Source organism: Canis lupus, chromosome 26, assembly GCF_011100685.1.
Source record: "Canis lupus familiaris isolate Mischka breed German Shepherd chromosome 26, alternate assembly UU_Cfam_GSD_1.0, whole genome shotgun sequence".
Classification (NCBI taxonomy): domain Eukaryota; kingdom Metazoa; phylum Chordata; class Mammalia; order Carnivora; family Canidae; genus Canis; species Canis lupus.
This window is the reverse complement of record NC_049247.1, coordinates 34,346,646-34,370,397: the sequence shown is the minus strand read 5'-3', so window position 1 is coordinate 34,370,397 and position 23,752 is coordinate 34,346,646. Positions and strand designations below refer to the sequence as shown.

Here is a 23,752-nt window from a genome sequence, read left to right as displayed (position 1 = left end):
CGCATATTACAGAGGGTGATCTGTTTACTGGAAGTCTACTCATTTACATGTTAATCACCCGTGAAAAATGCCTTCAAAGCAACATCCAGACACATTTCACCAAGTATGTGGGTCCCATAGCTGAGCCAAGTTAACACATAAAAGTCACCATCACAGGCTCTATCCCTTCTAGACAAAGAGCGAGAATGTGGTTCAAGCTACATCAAGCAGGTGCTGTCTCCTCCAACTACACATCTGAGTATGGGGTCACAAAAGTCCCTCCTGTCCCCTAGTCAGACGCAAACCACACGATCTACCCACAACACACAGTTTTGTCTTGTGCTTTCCCATCTCCATTATAAACCCCTTTAAACAGGCCACCACGGGATTCTAGGAGGCGCCAGTGAATATCCCTCACATCACTTTGATAGGAGTCAGAGTCCTTGGGTTTGTTTGAAAACAACAACCACCACCCACAAACCTGAATTGCCATCAGCAGGCTCCAGATATTTGGAAAGGCATACATCAGATTACTAATGGACATCCCGGAAATCGATCTTTGAGGATTGCTGGGTTCCAATGTTTAATGTGTATAATAATAATAATAATAATAATAATAATAATAAAAATTCCTCACAATTTACAATTAGCCACCGGTCCTTTTAAAGTGAAAATAAATAATACAAAAATGTCTAAATTAGCATGTGTAACTAAAGCAGAATTTTAAATATTGTACAGAATGGACGTCCTATTTTTAATGGCAGCTGAAGACCAGAGGCACCTCTGCAGAACAGAAGGCTTTCGTGGGACAATTTGAAAGACTTTATTGAATCCATTGTTTTTGTATTCATAAAAGGAGCAGGATACTTGCTCCCCTGGTGCACTATTACGATCTGATCCATTGATATATTTTTGGCTCGCAGAATTACCTTGTGGCATTTTGCATCAGCCGCTGCCTCTTCCCAAAGCAATAATACACGACATAATTAATTCAGCACAAGTGGGGACTGTGCCAAATCTGTTTATTTAAAAAAATGAATCTACTGTTCTTCTCCATAAAGGTACTGAATTTTTTTTAAAGGACCGTACTGAATTACTTACGAATAACACAATCAGAACATACACAATTCAGTGTCTAAAGCTGGAATTTCACTTAAAAATAGCTAGACATTTAACAACTAGTGTGAATTAGCGACTTCCTCCCATGAGTCTCTGAGTAAAGACACAGCCCAGTAAAGGGAACTCCAGGGCAATGATCATATCAGGGGCTAATAACTAACTCCCTACTCTGCTAGGAACAAGTTAAGCGTGCTGCATGAATCTTCTTTTCTCACAGAACCCCCTATATTAGATATTATTGATGCCATTTTAGAGAGGACAAATTCAAACTGGGATTTAGAGATATTAAGGAGTGTTTGCAACAGCACGCAGGGTTCACACTGGACTCCAGGTTCTCACGGACTGTCCTACATCTGTAAACTGTCCCTCAGGGTCCCAGAAAAGACGTTCATGCAGTTATAGGCATCACACCCAAGGGGAATGCCACTGTCTCTTCTCTTTATCGCTTTTCCATAGGAAAACTCATCTCCAGTGTTCATTTAAAATACAATCTCTTCACCAAGAAGAGTCCGACTTCCCTTTTACTGAGACAAGAAGTGACTTTTTCCCTCTAACTGATGTGAATAATAAACTCAATCCCTCCTATTGTGTTTCATTAACTGTTCCAAATATTGGAAAATATCTTCACACTGTCTTATCCATGGAGATACAATCACAGTTGAGCCTCTTCAATGTAAATTTTGGCCAGTGATTAAAAGGACAATCGATTCTTTTGCTCACTTATAATTTCACGTGGCACGTTCAGAATTACCACAACGTGATGCCTTAGTCGATGTACTATTTGCTAAGTTCTAGTTTCTGTTTGTGTGTTTGGCTTTTAGCTAGTGTTTCTCCATTGGATCTGTAGCTTCTTTGATCATTTATGGGTGGTGGCGTGTGCGCGTGAGGCCGTTGGCGAGGGAATGGCCTGGTCGTGCTGCAGTACGTTCACTCTACATGTATTATTTATCATTGTCCCCTTCAACCTACTGTGACAGTCTCCTCATTAAAAGGTTATGGGAAGTTTGGCAGTTGCCAATTGTTTCTTAATCCATCAACATGTTGCCTTAGAAAGAGCTCTGCAGATCGTATTTTGAAAAACCGGCCTAAAGACTGAGAGGAGATACCATTTAATATTTGGAACGTTGCTGAAAGGAAAAGGAGATATTACGAACAATGTGCTGGGACAGTTATAAACTGGAACTCGCTATGGCAATGGAGAAATACGCTTACGTTACCTAGAGTACCTATTAGACTTGACGGATAATGACCAAGTACAGCTTGCCACTCTCTTCATATTTGAAAATACCGTAAGTGTGTTAAATATTTATATGTATTGTGGCTGATTTTTGGATAATATATACTGAAAAATACTTCTACACCCAAGTTCCACATCATCTACATTTATAAAACATACATATATGCTGTTTACATATGCATATTTTTTATAAAAACACTCCCATTGTGAGCAAAAAGGCAAGAGCCATGCTTGTTTATATTTTTATCTACTATCTCAGTGCATAGTATGTATTTATCAAAATTTTAATTGATGGATGAGTCCAATTGAACACTTACTGAAAAATTACTATGCAAAGCAGGTGCATGGCACACTAGGGTATAATGACCAATAGGAAATTAAAGATTGCATGGTCTAGTGAGAAAGAAATGGGCAGACAACTATGTAGCACACTACGAGTTTGGGATTTCCAATAGGAGTACATAGGAAGGTGGAAAGACTTAAATCTGGGGTCCCGGCACGTCCAATTAACTGAGATGAGCCTTGAATAACAAATATAAGCTTAGTATATAGAACAGAGTGGAGAGAAGAGAGGGTGGTTCTCAGAGAAGTTCAGAAGCGAAGCTCTGCATTGCTAGGCAGGTTGCGCTAGGCAAGTTACAAAACATGAGACTCGAAGTGTTGGATGTAAAATTACTCTAAGTGACATGCTAAAAGCTGTGGAGCCCATTTGGTCTAGGATGGAAATATTGAAGCTTTTTTATTTTAACAGTGAAAGATCAGATCAGAATTATATTTCAAAAACATAACGGCCTTCAGTGAGATGATGGTCAGGGGTCTAGAGTTAGGAGTATGCCTTTTTTTTAAAAAGAATTTATGTATTTATGTACGTATTTATTTATTTAATAGCATGAAAGCTGGGAAGGGACAGAGGCAGAAGGAGGGGGAAAGAATCTCAAGCAGGCTACCTGCCGAATGGGAAGCCTGATGCAGGCTCAATCCCATGACCGTGACTTGAGCCAAAATCAAGAGTCAGAGACTCAGGCAACTGAGCCACCCAGGCCCCCCATGGGTATGTCTTCCAAATTGTACTTTGGCAGTGAAACTAGGCATCACATATATATGAGTGACATCTCATAGACAGTGCGGAAGGGAACTGTGGCAACTGATCCAGTTTGGGATGGGGGCAGTAAAGTTAAGATCTGAATCCACAATGGTCCCAAGGGTGACAAGAGGTGACACAAGAGAAGAACAAATGCATTAAAAAGAGTGAGGAAAAAAAAATAAAAAAAAAAAAGAGTAATGAGGCATCTGTGGAAAACACAGGTAAAAATATCTATAAAAAGTGAGAAATGCAAGCTTGGAGGTCAGGAAAGATTCCAAGTCAGAAAACACCTCCACCACATACAGATCATCCCTATTTGAAGAAAAATAGAACCCCCCCCGGTAGAGGTTTGATGAATCTTAGTGAACACTATGGTGGAAAAAAAAATTAAGGGATAGAAGTCTGGAAAATTGCTAAGATTTAATAAGCAAATAATAATAATAATAATAATAATAATAATAAAGCAAATATATAGGTAAAAATTCAAGCAGAGAGGTTTAATTGGAAAAAAAAAAGTCATCAAAGATGTAGGAGATAAAACACAGGGCTATGAAGGGGAGGAGAAGAGCCAGTAGTTTCATAAAAGATGAGAGGAGGACATTCCTGGATCATTTAACGAGCATGGGTGGAGAGGAGGTTATCAATGTTGTACATCACTGCAGGTCACCGCCACTCCTGTAATAACTGGGAAAGCCTCCCTGGAAGGAGAGAGCATCATAAATACGGCGGAGGAGCTGGCTTTGACAGTTACGTCCAAACCAGTGTTCTCTGAGTCAATTATAGTACATGTGCTGTGGTTAGGCGGTCCTGGGGCCCAACTCAACTGGGATGAGGGAGCTCATTGCAGCGTGGATCCTAGCTACTGGATGGCTTTTCTCGCAAGCACTCACACTAAAATACTGGAATCTTCATGGCAAAATAAAGGGAGGTCACATCTAGTAAACACGTCAATATTATCATATTAATACTATGGTTTTCCTCTCTAGGGGCAAATTACTGAGCAAAATACAACCAACCAACCAAACAGTATCAATTGTTCAGTCATGAAAGAAAGTGTGAGCATCTGCTGTATCTTGATGCTTCAACAGAAAACAGAGAGAGTGGAGCTGTGGGTTCTATGCTCTCCAAATTCTATGGATCTTTTCCATAACACCAGAAAATTTCAACTAGATAGGCGTAATAGCAACTTCCTAGAGTCAGAAAGTAAGAATAAATCCACACACTATTGGAAGGCATTCATTGCATCTTTTTTTTTTTTTTTCATTCATTGAATCTTACTTATGTCCTCAATTAGCACACAGTCGATCATGTATTGGGGGCCAGTACATACTTATCAAATTAAAAAAATGAATAATAAGTAGCACAGAATTACATATTGCTTTATTATCCCCCGAAAATCAGATATATATTTGCAAATTCAATATAATATTCATCTTTGTGTTTGTGAAGACATTAATTTTTGCTGAAGACTATTTTCTGTTGTAGAAAAAATGTATAAAACCTTTATTAAATAAGTTCATTGTTAAACACGTGATTGTTTGTCTTTAATAAATAGCAGATTTTTATTTTTATTATATCCTGTTTCATGAGTTAAACAGTGTTCCAGATTTCCTTTTAAAAGTTTTTCTGAGCTCATAAATTCCGCATGCATTGTGGTGGAGCTAAGAACGGTTTTTCAAGTCAAGAATACCACTGAGGTAATTGGTGGAAAATTTCACATCAACACAGAAGGTGAGCAGGTGTCAAAGCTTTCAAAATTTGAAGAATTAGTTCAGAAAAGGATCAGCAAGTATGTAATTACAGTCATCATGTCTTGTTTAGCTGACATAAATGGTTAGTTCTCTCGCTCTGAAAAGCAAGATTTTATTTATTGAAACTTCCAGAAATTTTAGCAAAATAGGTAAAGGAAACTTTGGAAAAAATGATTTTTTTTAAAAATCGAAAGGACAGACATAAATGAAGCATTTTGAATATGAAACTGAAAATCGAGCTCCGGTTCTCAAACCTAGTGAGCCGAGGGGGATCCAGCGTGCAGAGAAGCATCAGAAAACCTGATGCCAGCACTCTGGCACAGTTCATTTTCCGACAATTGCCAGAAAAAGATTTCCTTCCCCAGATGCTCTTACAATGTGACTCTACACTCCTCGTATCAGAGGATGGTACCTACTATTAGCCCTTGAATCTGGCAGGGGTTTACCTAGAATAGAAGTGACGCTGCAGATTGCAAGGCCAGTTCCTAAAAGTTCTGCGTAATTCCCTTGGGAAGCTAGTTCTGGAACCCTACAGCCTCGGGGAGACCGCAGGGAGTGGGGGTGAAGCTCCAGCTCGCAAGCCTGGCTGGGGCTCCAGGCAACGATCAGAACCCACTTGTTAACAGAACCATCCTAACACCAGTACACAGGCCTCAGGTGAGGAGCCTCAGCAGAATGACAGGGTCCCCTCAAATCTGCCCAAACTGCAGCTTTTAGGAGCAAATTTAAAAAAATAGTAATTTGAGGCCACTGAGTTTTGATCATGCTTTTATGCAGCGATTGACAATCAGAACAAGTGCCTGATTTTGCAAGTAAATATATTTAGCATTTCTATATGGGAATAAAAATACACCCCTTATTAAAGAAATATTTGCCGTTAGTATTCAAATATGTAAAATTAAAGTTTTCCATTTCACAGAATGTAAAAGACAGAGTCGATCGGTTAAAAGGGATGATGAAGCATAAAGTTTGATCATTCTGGATTTTATAGCATAACATTCAAGATACATGATCTTACAAGAAAACAGATTTTCCTTATTAGTTGTAAGGTTATAAGAAAGTTACATGACCTCTGTATCTCAGAGATCTCATCTACCAAGTGGCCATGATAATGGCAGCTACACTCCAGGATTCCATGAGAGTTTACCCCGGTTCATGACAAACTGAACAATCTGTATAATCTTTAGTCACTAGAATCATTTGTTTTTATTTCCCCGAATCTGGAGCGTGGTCTCATCTATACGGTGAAACCACATAGGAGTGAGAGAGATGTTTAGTCTCCCCTCTGGAAGAGAGAGGAAGGGATGCTCTGAGATGCTTTATAAAGTCAAAATACCCTCTGCTTGTCAGGCAATGACCTGTCTCTTCTCACAGGCCATCAAGTACATTTTTTTTTTAAGATTTTATTTATTTATTCCTGAGAGACACACAGAGAGAGGCAGAGACACAGGCAGAGGGAGAAGGAGACTCCCTGTGGGGACCCCGATGCAGGACTTGATCCCAGGACTCTGGGATCACAAGCTGGTTCAGAGGCAGACACTCAACCACTGAGCCACCCAGGTGCCCCATCAAATACATTTAAAGTCACCACACTGAGCTACCGTCACCAGTCACTGTGTCACTATGTCCCTTCTCTTGAGACCTCTTTGGTATACAGCTATATACACTAACTCAACAATAAATCAATACTAAAAATATTTCCTTATAATTCCTTATAATTAAGTCTTTCAAAGAAAAAAAAATAAGGTTCACTATCATTAATAGTCTTTCCACAAAATCACATCACGACATATAACTTTAGGTGATCTACAACTATTTGTCGACACAATTGTCGACAACACGATGATCTACAACTATTTGTCAACACAACTGTCTATTGTGGACACAATGTCTACATTACCCTTTCTGTCCTCAAAATTACTCCCTTAGCTGAAAATGTATGTTATTTTCTTCATTAAATGAACATCATAACATTTATTCTTTTTTTTCCTCCCCCTTGCATTTTTTATTCAGATAAGCCAACTAGACCTACAGTTATTTATGTTGGAAGAGACAACAGTGAATCTCATCCGTGTAAGATCTATTAGATCTTAAAATAAGGTTCAGATGTGCAACATTGGATAAGAACTTATAGAAGTGCATAGAATGCAATGACATTTATATTCAGGAGAAGGAATTTATTTTTTTTGATACTTTAACCATCTCAAATATGGAGCGGATACTCCAAACCACAGCACTTACACATTTGAGGGAAAAAAAAAATCAAATATCTTCTCACAAATTCTGACATCATGAGCCACGTTACTAAAACCCAGAAAGCTAAATGTCACCCAGAGGAATAGTAAAAACATTCACCTCCTAGGAATATGGCTTCTCTAAAAGAGAATTGATATATATATATTAAATCTATATTATTTCATATTAATATATAATACAATATATTAATAATTAATTGTTCAATATATTATATATATAGATTACATGTACATATTTAATTTAATATATTATGCATGTATTTTATATATGTATTTTACATATATAATATATTAAATATGCATTACATATTATAAATATACTTTATTTATAAATATATAGATATTTATATATTCATATATTATATATTTATAATATAGATATATTTATATATTATATAAATATTTAATTTAATATATTATATAGATATTTTACATATATTAAATATGTATTATGTATTATGAATATATTATATATGTCTTTTAATATATTGTATATGTATTTTTTACTTTTAAGGGAGAAATTGATATTTTAGTTTAAGCAGGATATCTATTTGCCCTCTTCCAGGTACAAATATTCATTACCCAGGCAGGTCTGAGGTGTGAATTCCATGCTGACAGCAACATATAGCTCTATTAGAATCGTAAAACACAGAGGCAAAACAAAAACGAAAACAAAACAGAGGCAGAATCAAGTGTGCAAGATGCATATTCATGCCTTACTTTTCTGCTTCTTTAAAACAGATCTCTAAGGCATAGATATTTGCATTCAGGATTCACTAGCTTCCACCTCCAAATGGCCAAACGCAATCCCCAATAACACTGAAGGACACTAAGAGGCTGACAAGTACCCTGTTGACCTGTGTGTCTTCTGACTTAGGATTGTATGTGTGTTTACTTGGTGAATTTAAGGAAATGCTGAAGTTATTTCTTTGAATTTCCTAGACTACGTTGGCCACTGAACTCTGTTATGATTGATAGTTGGAAGAAAATAAAATAATCCATGTCAAACGAATGGCTGTTTCAAGAGGCACTTTGGATTTTGTAAATGATGCGGGGAGGCATGGTGGCCAAACTTGGCCATACTCTCTGAAAATGGTGTCAGACGTAAATACCTTTCAACACTCATATAGCCAATTTTGCTCTCCCCACCTAATGTGTCTGCAAAATATTTGAACAGGATCTCACTGAGGTTAAGGAGGTATCAGGCAAGGAGAAAGAATGTGAGCACATTTACCGGAGTTCTCAATTCAGGGATGGCAGCTTGGTAGGTGAGAGGGCGACAATCACGAGTGTTTGGCACGAGGACACAGGGAAGAAACATCGGACCCAAGTCATCGCCATCCAGAATATCCACGGTGAGAGTGGTGGTGGTGGTTCGTCGCTCATTCAGATTTTGTGCACGATCCTGTGAGAGACAAAAAAAAAGAAAAGAAAAGAAAAGAGAAGAGAAGAGGAGAGGAGAGGAGAGGAGAGGAGAGGAAGTATGGGAGAGATGATGATACTTACGCAAATATCATCCTCGCATCTCCGCTCCCTATCTCCGCACGCCTCCCTCCTCCGCCCTCCCCCTCCCTCCCCAGCCCCTCCACTCCCCTCCCCTCCCCCCCCTTCCCTCCCCCCCCCCCCCCCTCCCCCCCCCCCCCCTCCCCCCCTCCTCCCCCTCCCTCCCACCCTCCCCCCCCCCCCCTCCCCCTCCACGCCCCGAAAAGAAAAACAAAAGAAAAAGAAAAGAAAAGAAAAAAAAAGAAACAAACAAACAAAACAATGAGATGGACTTAACATTCCCTTCAGCTTGACTAGACCACAGACAAGTTTCTTCCCAATTATAGGTCCAGACCTCTCGTACTTACCTTATTTAAAGGTAAATACCTTATTTATACCTTATTTATGAAAGAGACAGACGGACTGAGAGAGAACGCACATGAGCAAGGGGAGGAGCAGATGGAGACACAGTCTCCCCACTAAGCAGGGAGCCCGATGTGAGGACTCAATCCCAGGGCCCTTGAGATCATGACCCGAGCCCAAGGCAGATGCTTCACCAACTGAGCCACGCAGGCATCCGAGCATTTACTTTAGAAAACTTGCAACTGTAAATCCTTTCTCTGCTCTTCGAGATGACAATCTTTCTCCAGCTCCAACATCTGTTGGTTTTACAATCCAGCACTTTCTCTAGGACCTGAGGGCCATCCCTTTGAAATGGAATCACCAAAGAAGAGCCCCAGTCCCTGTGCAGGACAGGAGCCTAATGTCCACAGGAAGCTTACTCCAAGTTGTGAAGCTCGCTCCCACCCTTGAGGTACAACATGATCTCACTCCTCCTGTAGGAGGCCAATGAGCAAACACAGCTGCCCGTGATTCCTGCACCCCACTCCCACCCCAGCTCTCTCTTTGTTTTCTAACGGTATTCCAAGCAACTTAAATTTTAGGAGCACCTGGGTGGCTCGATCAGTGAAGCACCTGCCTTTGGCTCAGGTCATGATCTCAGGGTCCTGGGATCGAGTCCCCACATTGGGCTCCCTGCTCAGCAAGGAGTCTGCTTCTCCCTCTGCCTCTCCCCCTGCTCATTCTCTCTCTCTCAAATAAATAAAATCTTTAAAAAAATAGAAAAATCTTTTCTTTTTTATTGAAGCAGAGTTGACATACACTGTGGTGTTAGTTTCCTATGTAGAATAGAGTGATTCAACATATAATGTTACTCTGCGCTCACCACACATGCCGCTACCATCTGTCACCAAACAGCACTTCTCTAAAATCATTGACTATATTCCTTATGCTGTGCCTTTTATTCCCACGGCTTATTAATTCCATAACCAGAAACTTGCGTCTCCCACTCCCCCTCGCCCATTTTGCCCATCCCCCACTCTTCTGGCAACCACCATTTTGTTAAAGAATCTTAATTGGCATGAATTCATGGATTTATGTTAAATCTTAAAAACCACGGCTGGCTTATCAAACCTACCACTTTAAAATTGTGATTGCTCAACCATGAAGTTTTACAAAAGACCAAATCAACCTAAGTTCATAAAAAAAAATATTAGATAAATGACAGTTTTTGATGTGGTATGGGTGTGGCAAAATGTTTTAATACCCAGAAGCACTATTTCTCCACTTGCGTGCCACCCAGTCTTACCCCATATCGATGTCATCACCAAGTCACTGTACTAGACAGGGGAGCATTCATCTTAACTCTTTTTTTTTTTAGTCTGTCCACAACAAATCTCCCTGTCCTCTGCTTCTTTGGGCCATTGTTACTACTCCATCCCATGGATCCAAGTGCATGAGGGTGGGTATATGTATAATCACCAAAATACATAATGTAGACTTTCATCTCACATTGTCACCAGCCAGATCCTAAGACCTCATCTTGACAGCCCACCTGCTTGTACTCACCGACCTTTCCCTGAGCTCTTTTCTCCAGCTTCTCTCTTAACTCAAATGGAAACCAGAAACCACCCTTCAAGTGATAAGACCTGCCCTGACAAGACCTGCAGCTGGCCCCAACCACCCCCACCAGTTTGAGCAGAACCCCCTGACTCGAACCTGTGTACGTGGACCATGGCATGACCTCTAGAAGGGCGGATGACTGCATTTACCTCATTTGAATACTAAAATCTCCCCACCCCAAGGAGGAGCACAAGCCCCATTCACACAATATACAGTGTGTGTGCAGACAGGTTTCCTTGAGGCTCCTGTGTCACCTCCTGCTGGCCTTTACATATGATGGCAAGGCACCCTGTGGACATATTCATCCTAACCCTAAATGAAAGGAACACAGCCACCCTTTGGAATTCATTCTCTGCAATCTCCTTATTTGCTTCAAATACAGTTTTCTTTGCGTGACAACTCACCTGGTGCAGTTTCTGACTCACCAAGGGGCCAACTCACATTGGTTTGGTTACAATATTGAGAGAAGACATTGCTTAAAAAGTCTTGATCTATAGAGTATGAGTTTTTACTTGGAAAAAAAAAATACTAAAGAAGCTTCTGTCAGGGAAGGAAAATAATTTTCTTTCCACCCTTCTAGCTTCTTGGCTGAGACCCCATATAATAGAAAATAGATTAGCAGGAAATAACCCCAAACAGTTGGGTTTTTTTTGTTTTTGTATACAGAGATACCAGGAAAACGGAATAACTCTCCCAAATGGCCCAAGCTATCACTTTAAATAGCATCTCCAGCCAAACCCTAGGAATATGTGGGGGGCAGGGGAGAGTCAGGTTTTCAAAGCACAGGAAATGCAGGAGTGGTGGTCCTGCAGATGCCTGTGAGAACTTCTCCAGATTTAGTCATGCCCTTGGGATGCCCTTGCAGGTGGAGACTTCTGTGCAAGTGCAAACCCCTCTTCCAACAGGGAAGTACCTAGTTTTCAGAGCTTCTCTGTTGTCTGCTGTTGTGAAAACATAATCAGCCCAACCTAATTCTTATGCCAGGGAGGCATATCTTGGGGTGACACATCCTGCTCCTCTTCACTTTTCTATAAACAGACAGATAGTGCTGGAAAATACCAACAGTCTCTCTACACCTGTGGAGATTCCCCACGATCTGTTGTTAGTATGTATGATATAACTTGAGGAGGGAGATGAAAGTAGGTCTCCTGCACATGGCACATTGCCAGCCCATGGAAGTCCTTAGTTCTTCTCCCAGTTTAGAACCAGATTTGATCTTAAAAATTCATCTTAAAACATAGCCCCCGGCAATTCAGATAACCGAAATGAAAAGAACCTTCCGCTTTTTCTAGTAAAAGGCCACTGCTCAAGACTGTTCTAGATAAAAGAAATAATATTCTAAATTGGGAGCAGTATAAATTAAACATAATTATCTGCATGAATATTTTATGTGATTTCCCAAAGTCTGTATTTCCATTCATTGCTATGTGAGAATCCAAGACATATTAGAAACTAACACCCCCCATTCCTTCCTTCCTTCCTTCCTTCCTTCCTTCCTTCCTTCCTTCCTTCCTTCCTTCCTTCCTTCCTTCCTCCCATGTTCATTCTTCATTTCTCTTATTTCCTTTATGGAATTAAGATCATTTAAGTGTTAAAAGTATTTAAAAATAAGACAGTATTTCATTGATTTAGAAACTAGGGGTATAGCTGGCAAGAAGAATAGATCTCTTTTAAAAGTTATTCAAGTGTCACTGTTTAATTTGTATTTTCTCTATGTGCATTATTATTTCACATGTCATTTACACATTTAAACATTAACTTACGTGAAGCCTTTAATTAGATCCTGTAAAAATAAGTCACTATTTAACGATTGCGAGCGAGCTGTGCAAGGAACTGCAGGTGGTACAAATAATCCTCCAGCATAAAAAGCCAAAATGCAGGAATTTAAAAGCATACATATTATCTTCCACATGGAATCAAGGAAGCCATAAGAAATATTCAGCCACCTGTGGGATTTGATCTAGCTGGAACTTTCTTCCAGTGTTTAACAGGTGACTCGGTCCCTGGATCCTTAGCATCTTTATTCAAAGCCTCCAATCCTCTGGCCCCAGATGATGGGAACACAATATCCAACCCTTGGGAGTCGTACTGTAACATGATGGCTGGCAGACCAGAGACACCCACTATCTTTGAATGAATTATTTAATATTTAATTATTTAAATAAGTAGAAATTTCTATCAATACATGGCAAGGAAGAACTAATTTCTTTTTAAGCATGTGGAACTTTAAGGATATTTACTTTCTTTCATCCCTGGCTCAGAGATCATTCATTCATTGTCGTAACCCGCACTTGTTTACAAAACACATTTTTATAAAACTGCAAATATTTAAATCACGATCACGTGAAGGCATGGAAACATCACTGCCAGATGATAAGGGCTTCGATCCCTTTATCCTAACCGAAGCCTTTCTTGCTGTAAAATAGATTAATTGCCCACTATTCCTTGATCGAACGAGATGAATGCTGATTTCTAACACATTCAGGATCTGCTCCCTATTTAGAAGTGTATTTAAGTTAAATATTGGTTGTCCGAGTGGGGCCAGGAATGGTGTGGACTCTACCAAATATTATGAAATTGTATGCATCTCGGTTTTAAAGTGAGTATAGAACAAGCATGCGGATTCTGATTTCCTGTTGAGCCATAGGAGCCTCAGAACAGAGACTTCCTACATTTATGTATTCACTATTCAAGTGGTTTGTAGCTTAAAAAAAATAAAAATAAAAAAAGGCTAGAAGCACCTACCAGACTGACTCATAGATACATACATTAAAGACTCTTTCATTACCTTATCAGGTATTTGCAGGAGAGAAAGAAAAAAAAATTGCAACATAATTAGAGTTGCCCTGAGTTTTCTGACCCTAACTCAGGTACCTAAGACCACAGAGGTCTTCGTTTTGCTTCCGTTCACCGATGATAGATGGACTTTCACTGACTAGAAATTTAGAACTTATCCTGGAGGAATTTGATTCTGTTAGATTCCTTTATTCAAAAGAGAAAAAAAAAGCAACAAGCCTGTGTAGACCTAAATAATTTTAGAATTTTTTTTTCTTGAAAATGTTTGTTGTTGTTGTTGTTGTTGTTGTTTGAGGCATTTACCTAATTTTCCTTAATTGTTACACACATACTAGCAGATAGAATAGCATAATAGGAAAAAACAAAAAAGAATAGCATAATAGTTTGCATCTTCACATGCTTTTTTTTTTAATTTTCTTTTTTCTTTTCTTTTTTTTTTTTTGCATCTTCACATGCTTATATGTCTTCATGACTGAACAGTTTATATTTGTTAGGCGTCAAGGACCATCTTCCTATTTCACTCCTATTCCCCAGAACACGCCCAAGAAATCGGCAGAACTAAAAACAAGAGGTGTACAACTTAGCGCTTCCTCCACAATCTGTAGGAAGTAGATGTGAGGGAAGGTCAGAGTGAGGGCTAGGTTTGAAAAGTTGTTTACATAAATTGATCTCTAAAAGTACACAAAGTGATTTTATTATATCCAAGCCCATATAATTAGAATGTTTACATAAGGTTTTGAATATTCATAGCATGATGAGAAAAGACAGATAAGAAATAAATAATATTTTTAGGAATTATAATATCTTGTTACAAAAGACAACTAGTGTCCCTTATGTATATTTTTGATATTTCAGAAAATATTAAAATTTGCCCTGTTATTGATAAGGCAACCTAGAAATTACTCTGGCTATGATTCTAAATTAAATGTAAATTTCTTCTTTCTGACAATTAATCAAGGACTCTTGAGGATCTAAGAATCTTAGTATTTCCCTCAGGATAACACTAATACAAAGGAGAGCTGGTTTTGAATAATATCTATGAATAAATAGATGAGGTTGATTCCTTGTGATTTAGGGTAATATGTCAAAATTGGAATTTGTGGTACAGACTTATATTGGAAATTTCAACAGAAGGAAAGCCCACCGATCTTTGTCCATCTCTGAACCATCTCTCTGAGAGAAGCAGCCCTGGTTTGTAGCATTTGTCACTTTCCAAACTCTAGGTACTACACCACTAGGTCACAAAGATGAGGTCACTGAATTCGGAGCTGGGAACAGACTCATAATCGGTCTTCAAGCAAATATGAGCCAGCTTTTCAGTTCCAACAACACACTGTTTTAAGTAAATTATGTGTCTACGATGTAGAGGCAACAAGTGATTCTTCACCATTTGTGGGAGCGTGATGTGTTGTCATACTTTTGAAAATGATATGGGGCAATTTACTAAAATTAAAAATCTATGCCTATACATGCATAGCCATGCATAATTTTTCTCATAGTAATTCCATTTTTAAATTATCAATTTTTAAAAAAGATTTTATCTATTTATTTATTTGAGAGATGGAGAGTATGAAGGGAGGGGGAGGCCAAGGAAGGGAGAGAATCTCAATGAGCCTCCCCTGGGCTCAGAGCCTGACATGGGGCTCGATCCCAGGACCCTGAGATCACAACCTGAGACCAAATCAAGAGTCCAAGGCTAAATGGACTGATCCACCCAGATGCCCCTAAACCATCCATTTTTAGACAATAAAGTGCCAGTACATAAGGACCTTAAAGAATACTGTAATGATACGAGAATATATTTCAAGCATTCGTCTTAAGTGTATTTGTGGTTGCTAGTTGGCTAATCTTCACAAGAACTCTGTGTGGGATGTTTTATTAATATCCTCATTTTACTAGGTAGGAAACTGATGTACAGCATATGCCCAAGGTCACACAGCTAGTCAATGGCAGCACTGACATTTAAATCCAGGCAATGTCGTTCTAGAATGAATGCTTTTGCCACAAAATTGCACCCACTGCCTCTTCGGAGGGTCATGAGGGTAGATATCATCCTATGCCAAAAAAAATCAAAACAAAACAAAACAAAAAATGGAAAGTATAGTTGAATAAATTATAATTCATCCTAATTTTGGTATATTCTAAAACCACTAGAAGAATATATCTCTGAAAGTTTTTAAAAACACAAAAAAGCTTATAATCTCCTGTATTTAACATTCACATTGTATACTGTATGATTCAAATTTATAAAAATTGTTATAGATAAATTAACCTTTTCTTTAATTTCTTGCCAATTCCATTCCTTCCTTTCGATGATTCATGCATAGGCTTCTATTTCATAATTTTAATTTTATCCCTGAAATGCTAAAAATTTAACACTCCCTCCGTCAGTTATGGGCAGTCTAGCAAATTGCATACAAATTGTTCCAGATGTCTTTATAAATAATTTAAATGGAATAGCAACTCAGATGTTTTAGCTTGCATTCCTTCTTTTTTTTTAAATACCTCATTTAAAAAAGCATCATAAAAACTAGTTTTCAAATATATTCCACAACAGTCGTACTTTTCCTTACATTTTATGAGAGATTCTAAGTCAGGCAAGGGAAACTGTATTCTTTCTTCTCATTTTCATTTTCATTTTCATTTTCATGGAAATAATATTTTATATTATTTTTTATTTTTTTTGATATAATATTTTATTTTTTTAATAATAAATTTATTTTTTATTGGTGTTCAATTTGCCAACATACAGAATAACACCCAGTGCTCATCCCGTCAAGTGCCCCCCTCAGTGCCCACCACCCAGTCACCCTCACCCCCCGCCCAGAAATAATATTTTAAAGAAGATTTCAGGGTTTTGAGGAGCTCTGAGATGCTCTCCCCGGTAGATGTTACTTTTTTTATATCTGCTGGACACCAAGACGCTGAATTGAAGTTGGGTGAGAGAGGACTTGGAAAGAGTTTCCTTGCAGACAAAGGAGGAATAGACTAACATGAGAAGAGTCCTAGTTTTGCTTCCTTTCCACCTGCTTACACTCAGCCTTGAAATGCAGTTGTGATGCTACGGCTGTAGTATTGACTAGCATCTGACAAATAAGACATTGGAAAAATAACCAAATTTCAGGAAACGGGCACAGTGCCTAAGGAGACAAGTAACCAGAGTCCTTGGTGAGGTACTTGAGTAGTCAAACCAATCCTTGATCTGCATAAATCTAAGGATTTTATTTAAAAAGTAATAAAAGTCTGCCTTATGTAAGCAACTGATTTTCCTGCTGTGCACACAACCAGGTTACGGTCACAGTAGCTGATGCCTAGTGAGCAACTATTCAAGAGATCACAGCCATGGGGGAAAAGGTTGCCAACTGGACAGTTTTTCTCTTCCTTTAGTGTACTCTGTAATCTCTTGGGCAGTTAATAAAAATGCAGGTACTCCATTTGTACCCTTTGAAATGTTTATTCAGAGGATCTGAGGCTGGGTCCGGGAATCTGCGGGTTTAATATATTCCCAAAGTGATTCTCCTGCTGATGTTACAGGCATCCCACTTTGAGAAACACTTTGGTGTGAGCCGAAGGCAAATTATTGAAGAGTGGGTATGATTCTGAATGAAGCAAACAGTGTGTAGAAACAATCCCCCTGCCCCATTCCATCCCCTTCCCCATCTAGAAGAATATAATATCTAAATTCTGCTGTGGGCAGCCCCCACCCACCTCTCCCCACCCAGTGGAGGCCATCACACCAACCACTCTCAGAGCACTTCTATAGTGTGGGTGAGGGCTTACTTCATAAGTTCCCAAGAGGGAAGCTAGGAAAATTGAATACTCACATTAGCTTGGATGATGACAAAGTACCGAGTCTTGTCTTCATAGTTGAGCCTCTTCCTTAACACTACATTTCCAGTCAACATGAGGGGAATTTCGAAGGTGTCATTGGATGTCTGAAAACAGGGAAAGGGAGAGTCAATTCCTTCGAATACAATATGAATTAGAGGATGCGGTGTTGCAGCTTTAGTCCCTTTGAAAGTCACAGAGAGCATGCTTACCATCTGAAAACGGAATACTGCCTGTGGGCTTCAGATTTAAGACTCTCATTTCTTTTTTTTTTTTTTTAATTTTTATTTATTTATGATAGTCACAGAGAGAGAGAGAGAGGCAGAGACACAGGCAGAGGGAGAAGCAAGCTCCATGCACCAGGAGCCCGATGTGGGATTCGATTCCGGGTCTCCAGGATCGCACCCTGGGCCAAAGGCAGGCGCCAAACCGCTGCGCCACCCAGGGATCCCTCTCATTTCTTTTTTTAAAGATTTATTTATTTGAGAGAGAGAATGGGGGAAGGGGCAGAGGCAGGGAATCTCCAGCAGACTTTCTGCTGAGCACAGAGCCAATGGGCACTTCATCCCAGGACCCCAAACCAAGATTTGGACGCTTAACCGACTGAATTATCCAAGCGCCCCAATATGCTCATAAAAAAAAAAAAAAAAAAAAAAAAAAAAAAAAACCTTTCCATGTTGATCAGTGGGTTCCACCAGAGTCATCTGATAATAACCAACTGTGACAATATCTCATGTGATTTTAGGGTTACCTCTCAATAGCCCTGGGATACTTCTAAATCAAAGTTCAGGTATTTGGAAATCCTCTCTGCTACCACCATTTGTTTGCACCAAAGAGTTCAAACATGGCAATTTGTGATTTCTATATAATATCCATTTTCAACATTGGTGTCAGGGAAGGAAGATTGGGGAAGGGGATGAAGGGGAATGGTGAATTGTACTTTGTTCAGTGAGCTCATACTTCATTACCCAGAGCAGGTCATTCTTCCAATTAAAAAAAAAAAAAAAAAAAAAAAAAAAAAAAAGGAAAAAAAGTGCATTCCTGGCATATCTCCAAAGACAGGAAGAACCAGACTATTTTGGAAGCCAGAAAAATAAATGCTTTTGCTTTAAATCTGGCCAATCAGTTCAGCATCTATTCATCCCTAAACTCATTCTGGGTTTATTTTAGATAAAATTCAATGAAAATGATGGCAAAAGAAAAGAAAAGGGGAAAAAAGAAAAGAAAGCTCAATTTTAACTATTCTGATTCTGCTCATGGGTTAAATGAAAGTGCTTTGTTTTAGTGATGAGTTTGCAACATTGGTAATTAAAATTTTATGATTTCAAATAGTAAAAATGTGTGTTTCTTCTTAATGTCACATCTAGTACAAATGTCCATCCATATTATAAAGAAAATACCAGTAGGGTAACAAAGATGCTAATAATACAAGTGACTATCTTCAATTTACTCTGCATTAAGACCAGAATAGGGAAGCCTCAGTGGCTCAGTAGTTGAGCATCTGCCTTCAGCTCAGGTTGTGATGTCGGGATCCTGGGATCGAGTCCCGCATTGGGCTCCCCACAGGGGAGCTTATCCCTCTGCCTATATCTTTGCCTCTTTGGGTCTCATATGAATAAACAAAATAAAATCTTAAAAAAAAAAAAGACCAGAATAGAAACTTCATCCCCTCTATTTTGTGTAAGTTTGTTAAAAAAAAAAAAAAAAAAAAAAAAAAAAACAAACTTTCAAAGCAGATCTGTTTATACAACATTCAAAATTGGGAGCAGCTTCTAGCCAATGGTCAGCTAGAAGCTAAGACCTCCTGGTCTTAAAATCATAAAGAAGTGAATTCTGACAGCAGTCTGAGTTTACTTGGAAGGAAGTTCTTCCTCAGTTGAGCCTCCATAAGAGAACTAATCTGTCTACATATCGATTGCAACCTTGTGAGAGCCTAAGCAGCGAGCTCTGCCAAGCTGAGTCTAGACTCTTAAGTCACAGAAGCTGCAAAAATCAGTGTGCACTGTTTTAAGACACTAAATTCATGATGGCTTGTTATACTGTAATAGATACCTAACATATCATGCTGACCCCTGAAACTTATCTCAAGGATCAGTGGTGGTGTATAGTAATGGTAATCGATATCTACTATGTCTGTGAGTCTTCAACCATAATAATTTCAGGGGATGTTATATTTTTATTTCTCTGATATATAGGAACACACAGACATGAGGGTATACTCCACAGACATGAGGGTATACTCACATATGTTCTTATTAGAAGGTTACCCTCTTTTTAAAAAAAAATACACAGATGAATAGACAACGTTTCAATAGTTTCTCCAAACTCTCCCTTCCTGACATAGATTTGAAATTTCAGTGTTTCTGGTTATAAACCAGCGCCAGGGGCAAACAAGCAGATAGCTCAGCACTGCAGATCCACAGCCATCGATCACATGAATGTATGCTGTTCTGTTGCTGTTAAAACTTTGAAATAATTATATCATTGTCGCCGATGCCCCATATTCAGGAAAAGTAGAATGGCTCAGAAGCATAAATGAGTATGCGTGCTAGTCTTCTAAAGATACATCAAAGAAAGAAACATATTGGGAATTAATTGATCTTTTATGTGGTTGATTATCTCCTACCTAACTTGGCCTTTCCACAAATAACACCTATAAACTCTGGACAAAATTAAAAAAAAAATAAAAGAATACTAGACATCCCTAGAGAGATAACCAAAGTAGACATATTCTGGGAAATATCACACACTTGATAGAAGAGACAACGTGAGTGAGTTTGTTGTTTTACTGTACTTAGTGCCCGGAGGGGCAGTTAAAATTCTGATAGAAAGTCTATCTGTGGGGATCCGTGGGTGTCTCAGTGGTTTGGTGCCTGCCTTCGGCTCGGGGCATGATCTTGGGGTCTCGGGATCGAGTCCCACATTGGGCTCCCTGCATGGAGCCTGCTTCTCCCTCTGCGTGTGTCTCTGCCTTTCTCTCTCTCTCTTTGTATCTCTCATGAATAAATAAATAATTTTTTTTAAAAGAAAGTCTATCTGGCTTGAAGAAGAATCAGAGCATAGATTTTGGGACAACCAATGCTGATGGAAGGGGGGTGGTGAACTAGAAAGAGACCTCAGGAAGGAAGAACACAAATGCCACGTATAAACTGTGTCCAAGGTGTGTGTGACCTCTAGACCACACCTGCATGAGGCCGACTAGAACAGGTGCACCTGTTCAATCTACACAGAATTGAGATGCGAGCTGCACCCAAGAGCTTCTAATTCAAGTCCAACAGTGTTCTCTGGTAAATTAAAAACAAACGTATGGACAAATCTTCTCAGAGGAATATAAGAGAAGGAAGTCTCTATGCAACAGAGCATTCCCAGTGTCCAGGAGGGAGTTCAAAACAACTTGACCCATCAGTGAGATCTCTTTTCAGATGGAAAGATCAGGGAAGACCAATGTTAGGATAAGCAGATAAGGATTTTTAAATCAGCTATTTTAACTATGTGTGTGCTCAAGGATGTGAATAATATGCTCACTGCAAGTGAGACCATGGAAAATACCAGCAAAGATATGGAATCTCTACAAATGTGGAGCATTTAGACCTGAGGATTATATTCACTGGGAAAACAAAACAAAAACAAAAACACTGGACAGGTTTATTTGGAAATTGGGACCCAAGTTGTCATATTTTTATTTCTTAGGAGAGAAGGGAAATCTAGGTCTGCATGTGAAATTTCCTAATTTTTAGATATTGTCTCAAAAATGATTTAAATTAATTGATGGCTGAAGGCATCTGGGTGGTTCAGTTGGTTAAGCTTCTGACTCTTGATTTTGGCTCAGGTCATGATCTCAGGGTCGTGGGATAGCGGTGCACGTGGGGCTCCACAGTCGGTGGGGAGTCTGCTTGAGATGCTCCCTCTCTCTCTCTGCCCCTTCTGCTCATGCTCTCTCTCTCTCTCTCTCTCAAATAAATAAATACATAAATAAATAAATAAATAAGTAAGTAAATAAATAAATAAATAAATAAATAAATAAATAAATAAATAAAATACATTCTCGAATTTGTGGCCAAACAAAATATCTGTGGGTGGAATGAAACTCGAGTTGGTTAATCTGGGATTTCTGCTAATGAATAATGTTGCATCAGTTGGAAAACAAACACACAAAATGAACAAAACATCCTGAGATTTTTAAGTAGAACCAACCCATCTCTGCTGTTATCATTCCATCCACGGTGGGACTAATTTGAAAGAAACCGTAATTGTGGCTGCAAAAGCCAGAGGAGGCCACATTTTCAGATTAAATATGTTTGTCGTCTACACAATTTTCTTTTGAAATTAAGAAAGTAGCAGACGAATAGCATGGTGCTTGTCATAGAAGCAGAGTTACTAGCATTTGAACAGTGACAGGTACAAACATCAGTAGGTAACCGAGGTTTTTATGTTAAATGTCCGTGATGGCTGAAGGTGGGTGCTCTCTGTAAGGACGTGGCTGGGTTAATGCTTTCTCTCCTGATACACCCTAAATTAGTTGCTCTCATGTTGTCTTATTCTTTTGCTTCATCACAATTAGGGGCATTCCCAGAGCAAGTCTTTATTTATTCCACAGAAGTGCTAGCTTGCTAGAGTACACTTTTCTTCTTCTGTAATTTGGACACTGCATGTGGCTGATTGGCTTATGCAATCGATAGGCCGTAAAAGGTACATATGATGTTTTATGCTAAGCCCACAAATTTTTGAAAGGGGGACACATTCTATTGCACAGGTGACAGGAAATTTCAACTTCACAAACTTCTAGAAGATCGTTCCTAAGGAATGCATTTTTGTCTCTTGTGACGCCTAAACCTTGGATAGGATTGTTTTTAATGCAATGCAATAAATAGTTCCCCAAAACTCATGGCCCGGCTGTCCTATACTTGCTGGGCATTTCAGTTTTTACAGCATGAAGAGTAAACATTAGGAAATGACCTTCACAAAATGTAAGCTAGAAACACGGCGTGCACATGCAATTAATTCTTTTAAAAAAACCTACATACCTACATAGTATAGAAGGCAACTGGTGCAGAAATGAAAGGCGCAGTCGGCTGTCGTTTCTGCTCTTAAGGAAAAGTATTTCTCTTGTCTTTTTGTCTTCTGCTCCTTCTTTACTCTTTTCCACTAGATTTTCTGTGCGACTCTTCCTCCTTATGGGCCCTCTCCTGTCCCACCCTCTTACTTCCCCATCTCTGTGTCTCCCAGCCTCTGCCTACAAGCATATGGAGACACATGTGGTGGGGGGCAGACAAATAAGCCAACCGAAACACCTCCAACTCTTCCTTAGACCCTGCTATGCCCGTGGGATTTTCTTTTTTTCCTTTTTTTTTTTTTTTTTTTTTTTTTTGTTCCCTGAATATTTTGAGAATTTTAATAAGTACTGAACTTTTATATCAGAACACCGTGGAGAGGCGCTTGGGTGGTTCAGTGGTTGAGCATCTGCCTTTGACTCAGGGTGTAATCCTGGGGTCCTGGGATCGAGTCTCACATCAGGTCCCTGCAGGGAGCCTGCCTCTCCCTCTACCTGTGTCTCTGCCTCTTTCTGTGTGTTGCTCATGAATAAGTAAATAAAAAAAAATATATAAATAAATAAATAAATAAATAAATATATAACACAAGTGGTTGAGAGACTATAGTTTTGAGATAATTCATAACAGCTGAATGACCACTACTAATGGGGCTTGAGGAGCTGAACATTGAATAACACGGGAAGTATCAGCTGAAGTAATCACTATTTTCATTCCTCGTGGGAATGTCACGTTGCAAGTAGTGTTGACATACCGGATCATCTGGATTGTATTGGATAACATATTCTATCTGTCCGTTTGGGCCATCATCTATGTCCGTAGCTCCATTGTCTCCCGAAAATCCGGTGAATATCGTGGTGCCAACTGGAGTGAGCTGAAAATAAAATAAAATAAAAACTGTCACCTCCCATTTCATCAACAGCACACCAGAAGTGTTCCAGCACAAGCCCAGCCTTTTGTGACACAAAGGAAGAAAGCAGGTCCACAGCGCTCTCTCTCTCTCTCTCTTTTTTTTTTGGGGGGGGGGGGCGGGGACAGGAGTTGGGAGGAAGATCACTTTGGGTATGTTATAGAGAAGGAATTAGGGGTGTTAGTTCAGAGGGCAAAACTCAAGCTAAGGAGACCAGTTAGGAGGCTGCAACGACCCAAGGGAGCAATGATAGCAAGACTAGGGAAATGGCATGTGTCTAAAGAAAAAATAAGTAACAGTA

The 23,752-nt window shown here is 39.1% G+C and overlaps 1 protein-coding gene across 2 annotated transcripts in view; it reads right to left on the bottom strand.

The window, feature by feature from the left end:
• The window catches only part of PCDH15 (protocadherin related 15), a 737,973-nt gene that overhangs the window by 442,333 nt on the left and 271,888 nt on the right, over positions 1-23,752 (bottom strand). For both annotated transcript variants that reach the window (XM_038576025.1, XM_038576024.1), the window contains exons 5-7: positions 23,296-23,415; positions 17,490-17,600; positions 8,660-8,830 (exon numbers count right to left, since the gene is read on the bottom strand). In XM_038576025.1, coding sequence (XP_038431953.1) covers positions 8,660-8,830; positions 17,490-17,600; positions 23,296-23,415 — 402 coding nt within the window. The remainder of the gene's footprint in view (positions 1-8,659; positions 8,831-17,489; positions 17,601-23,295; positions 23,416-23,752) is intronic.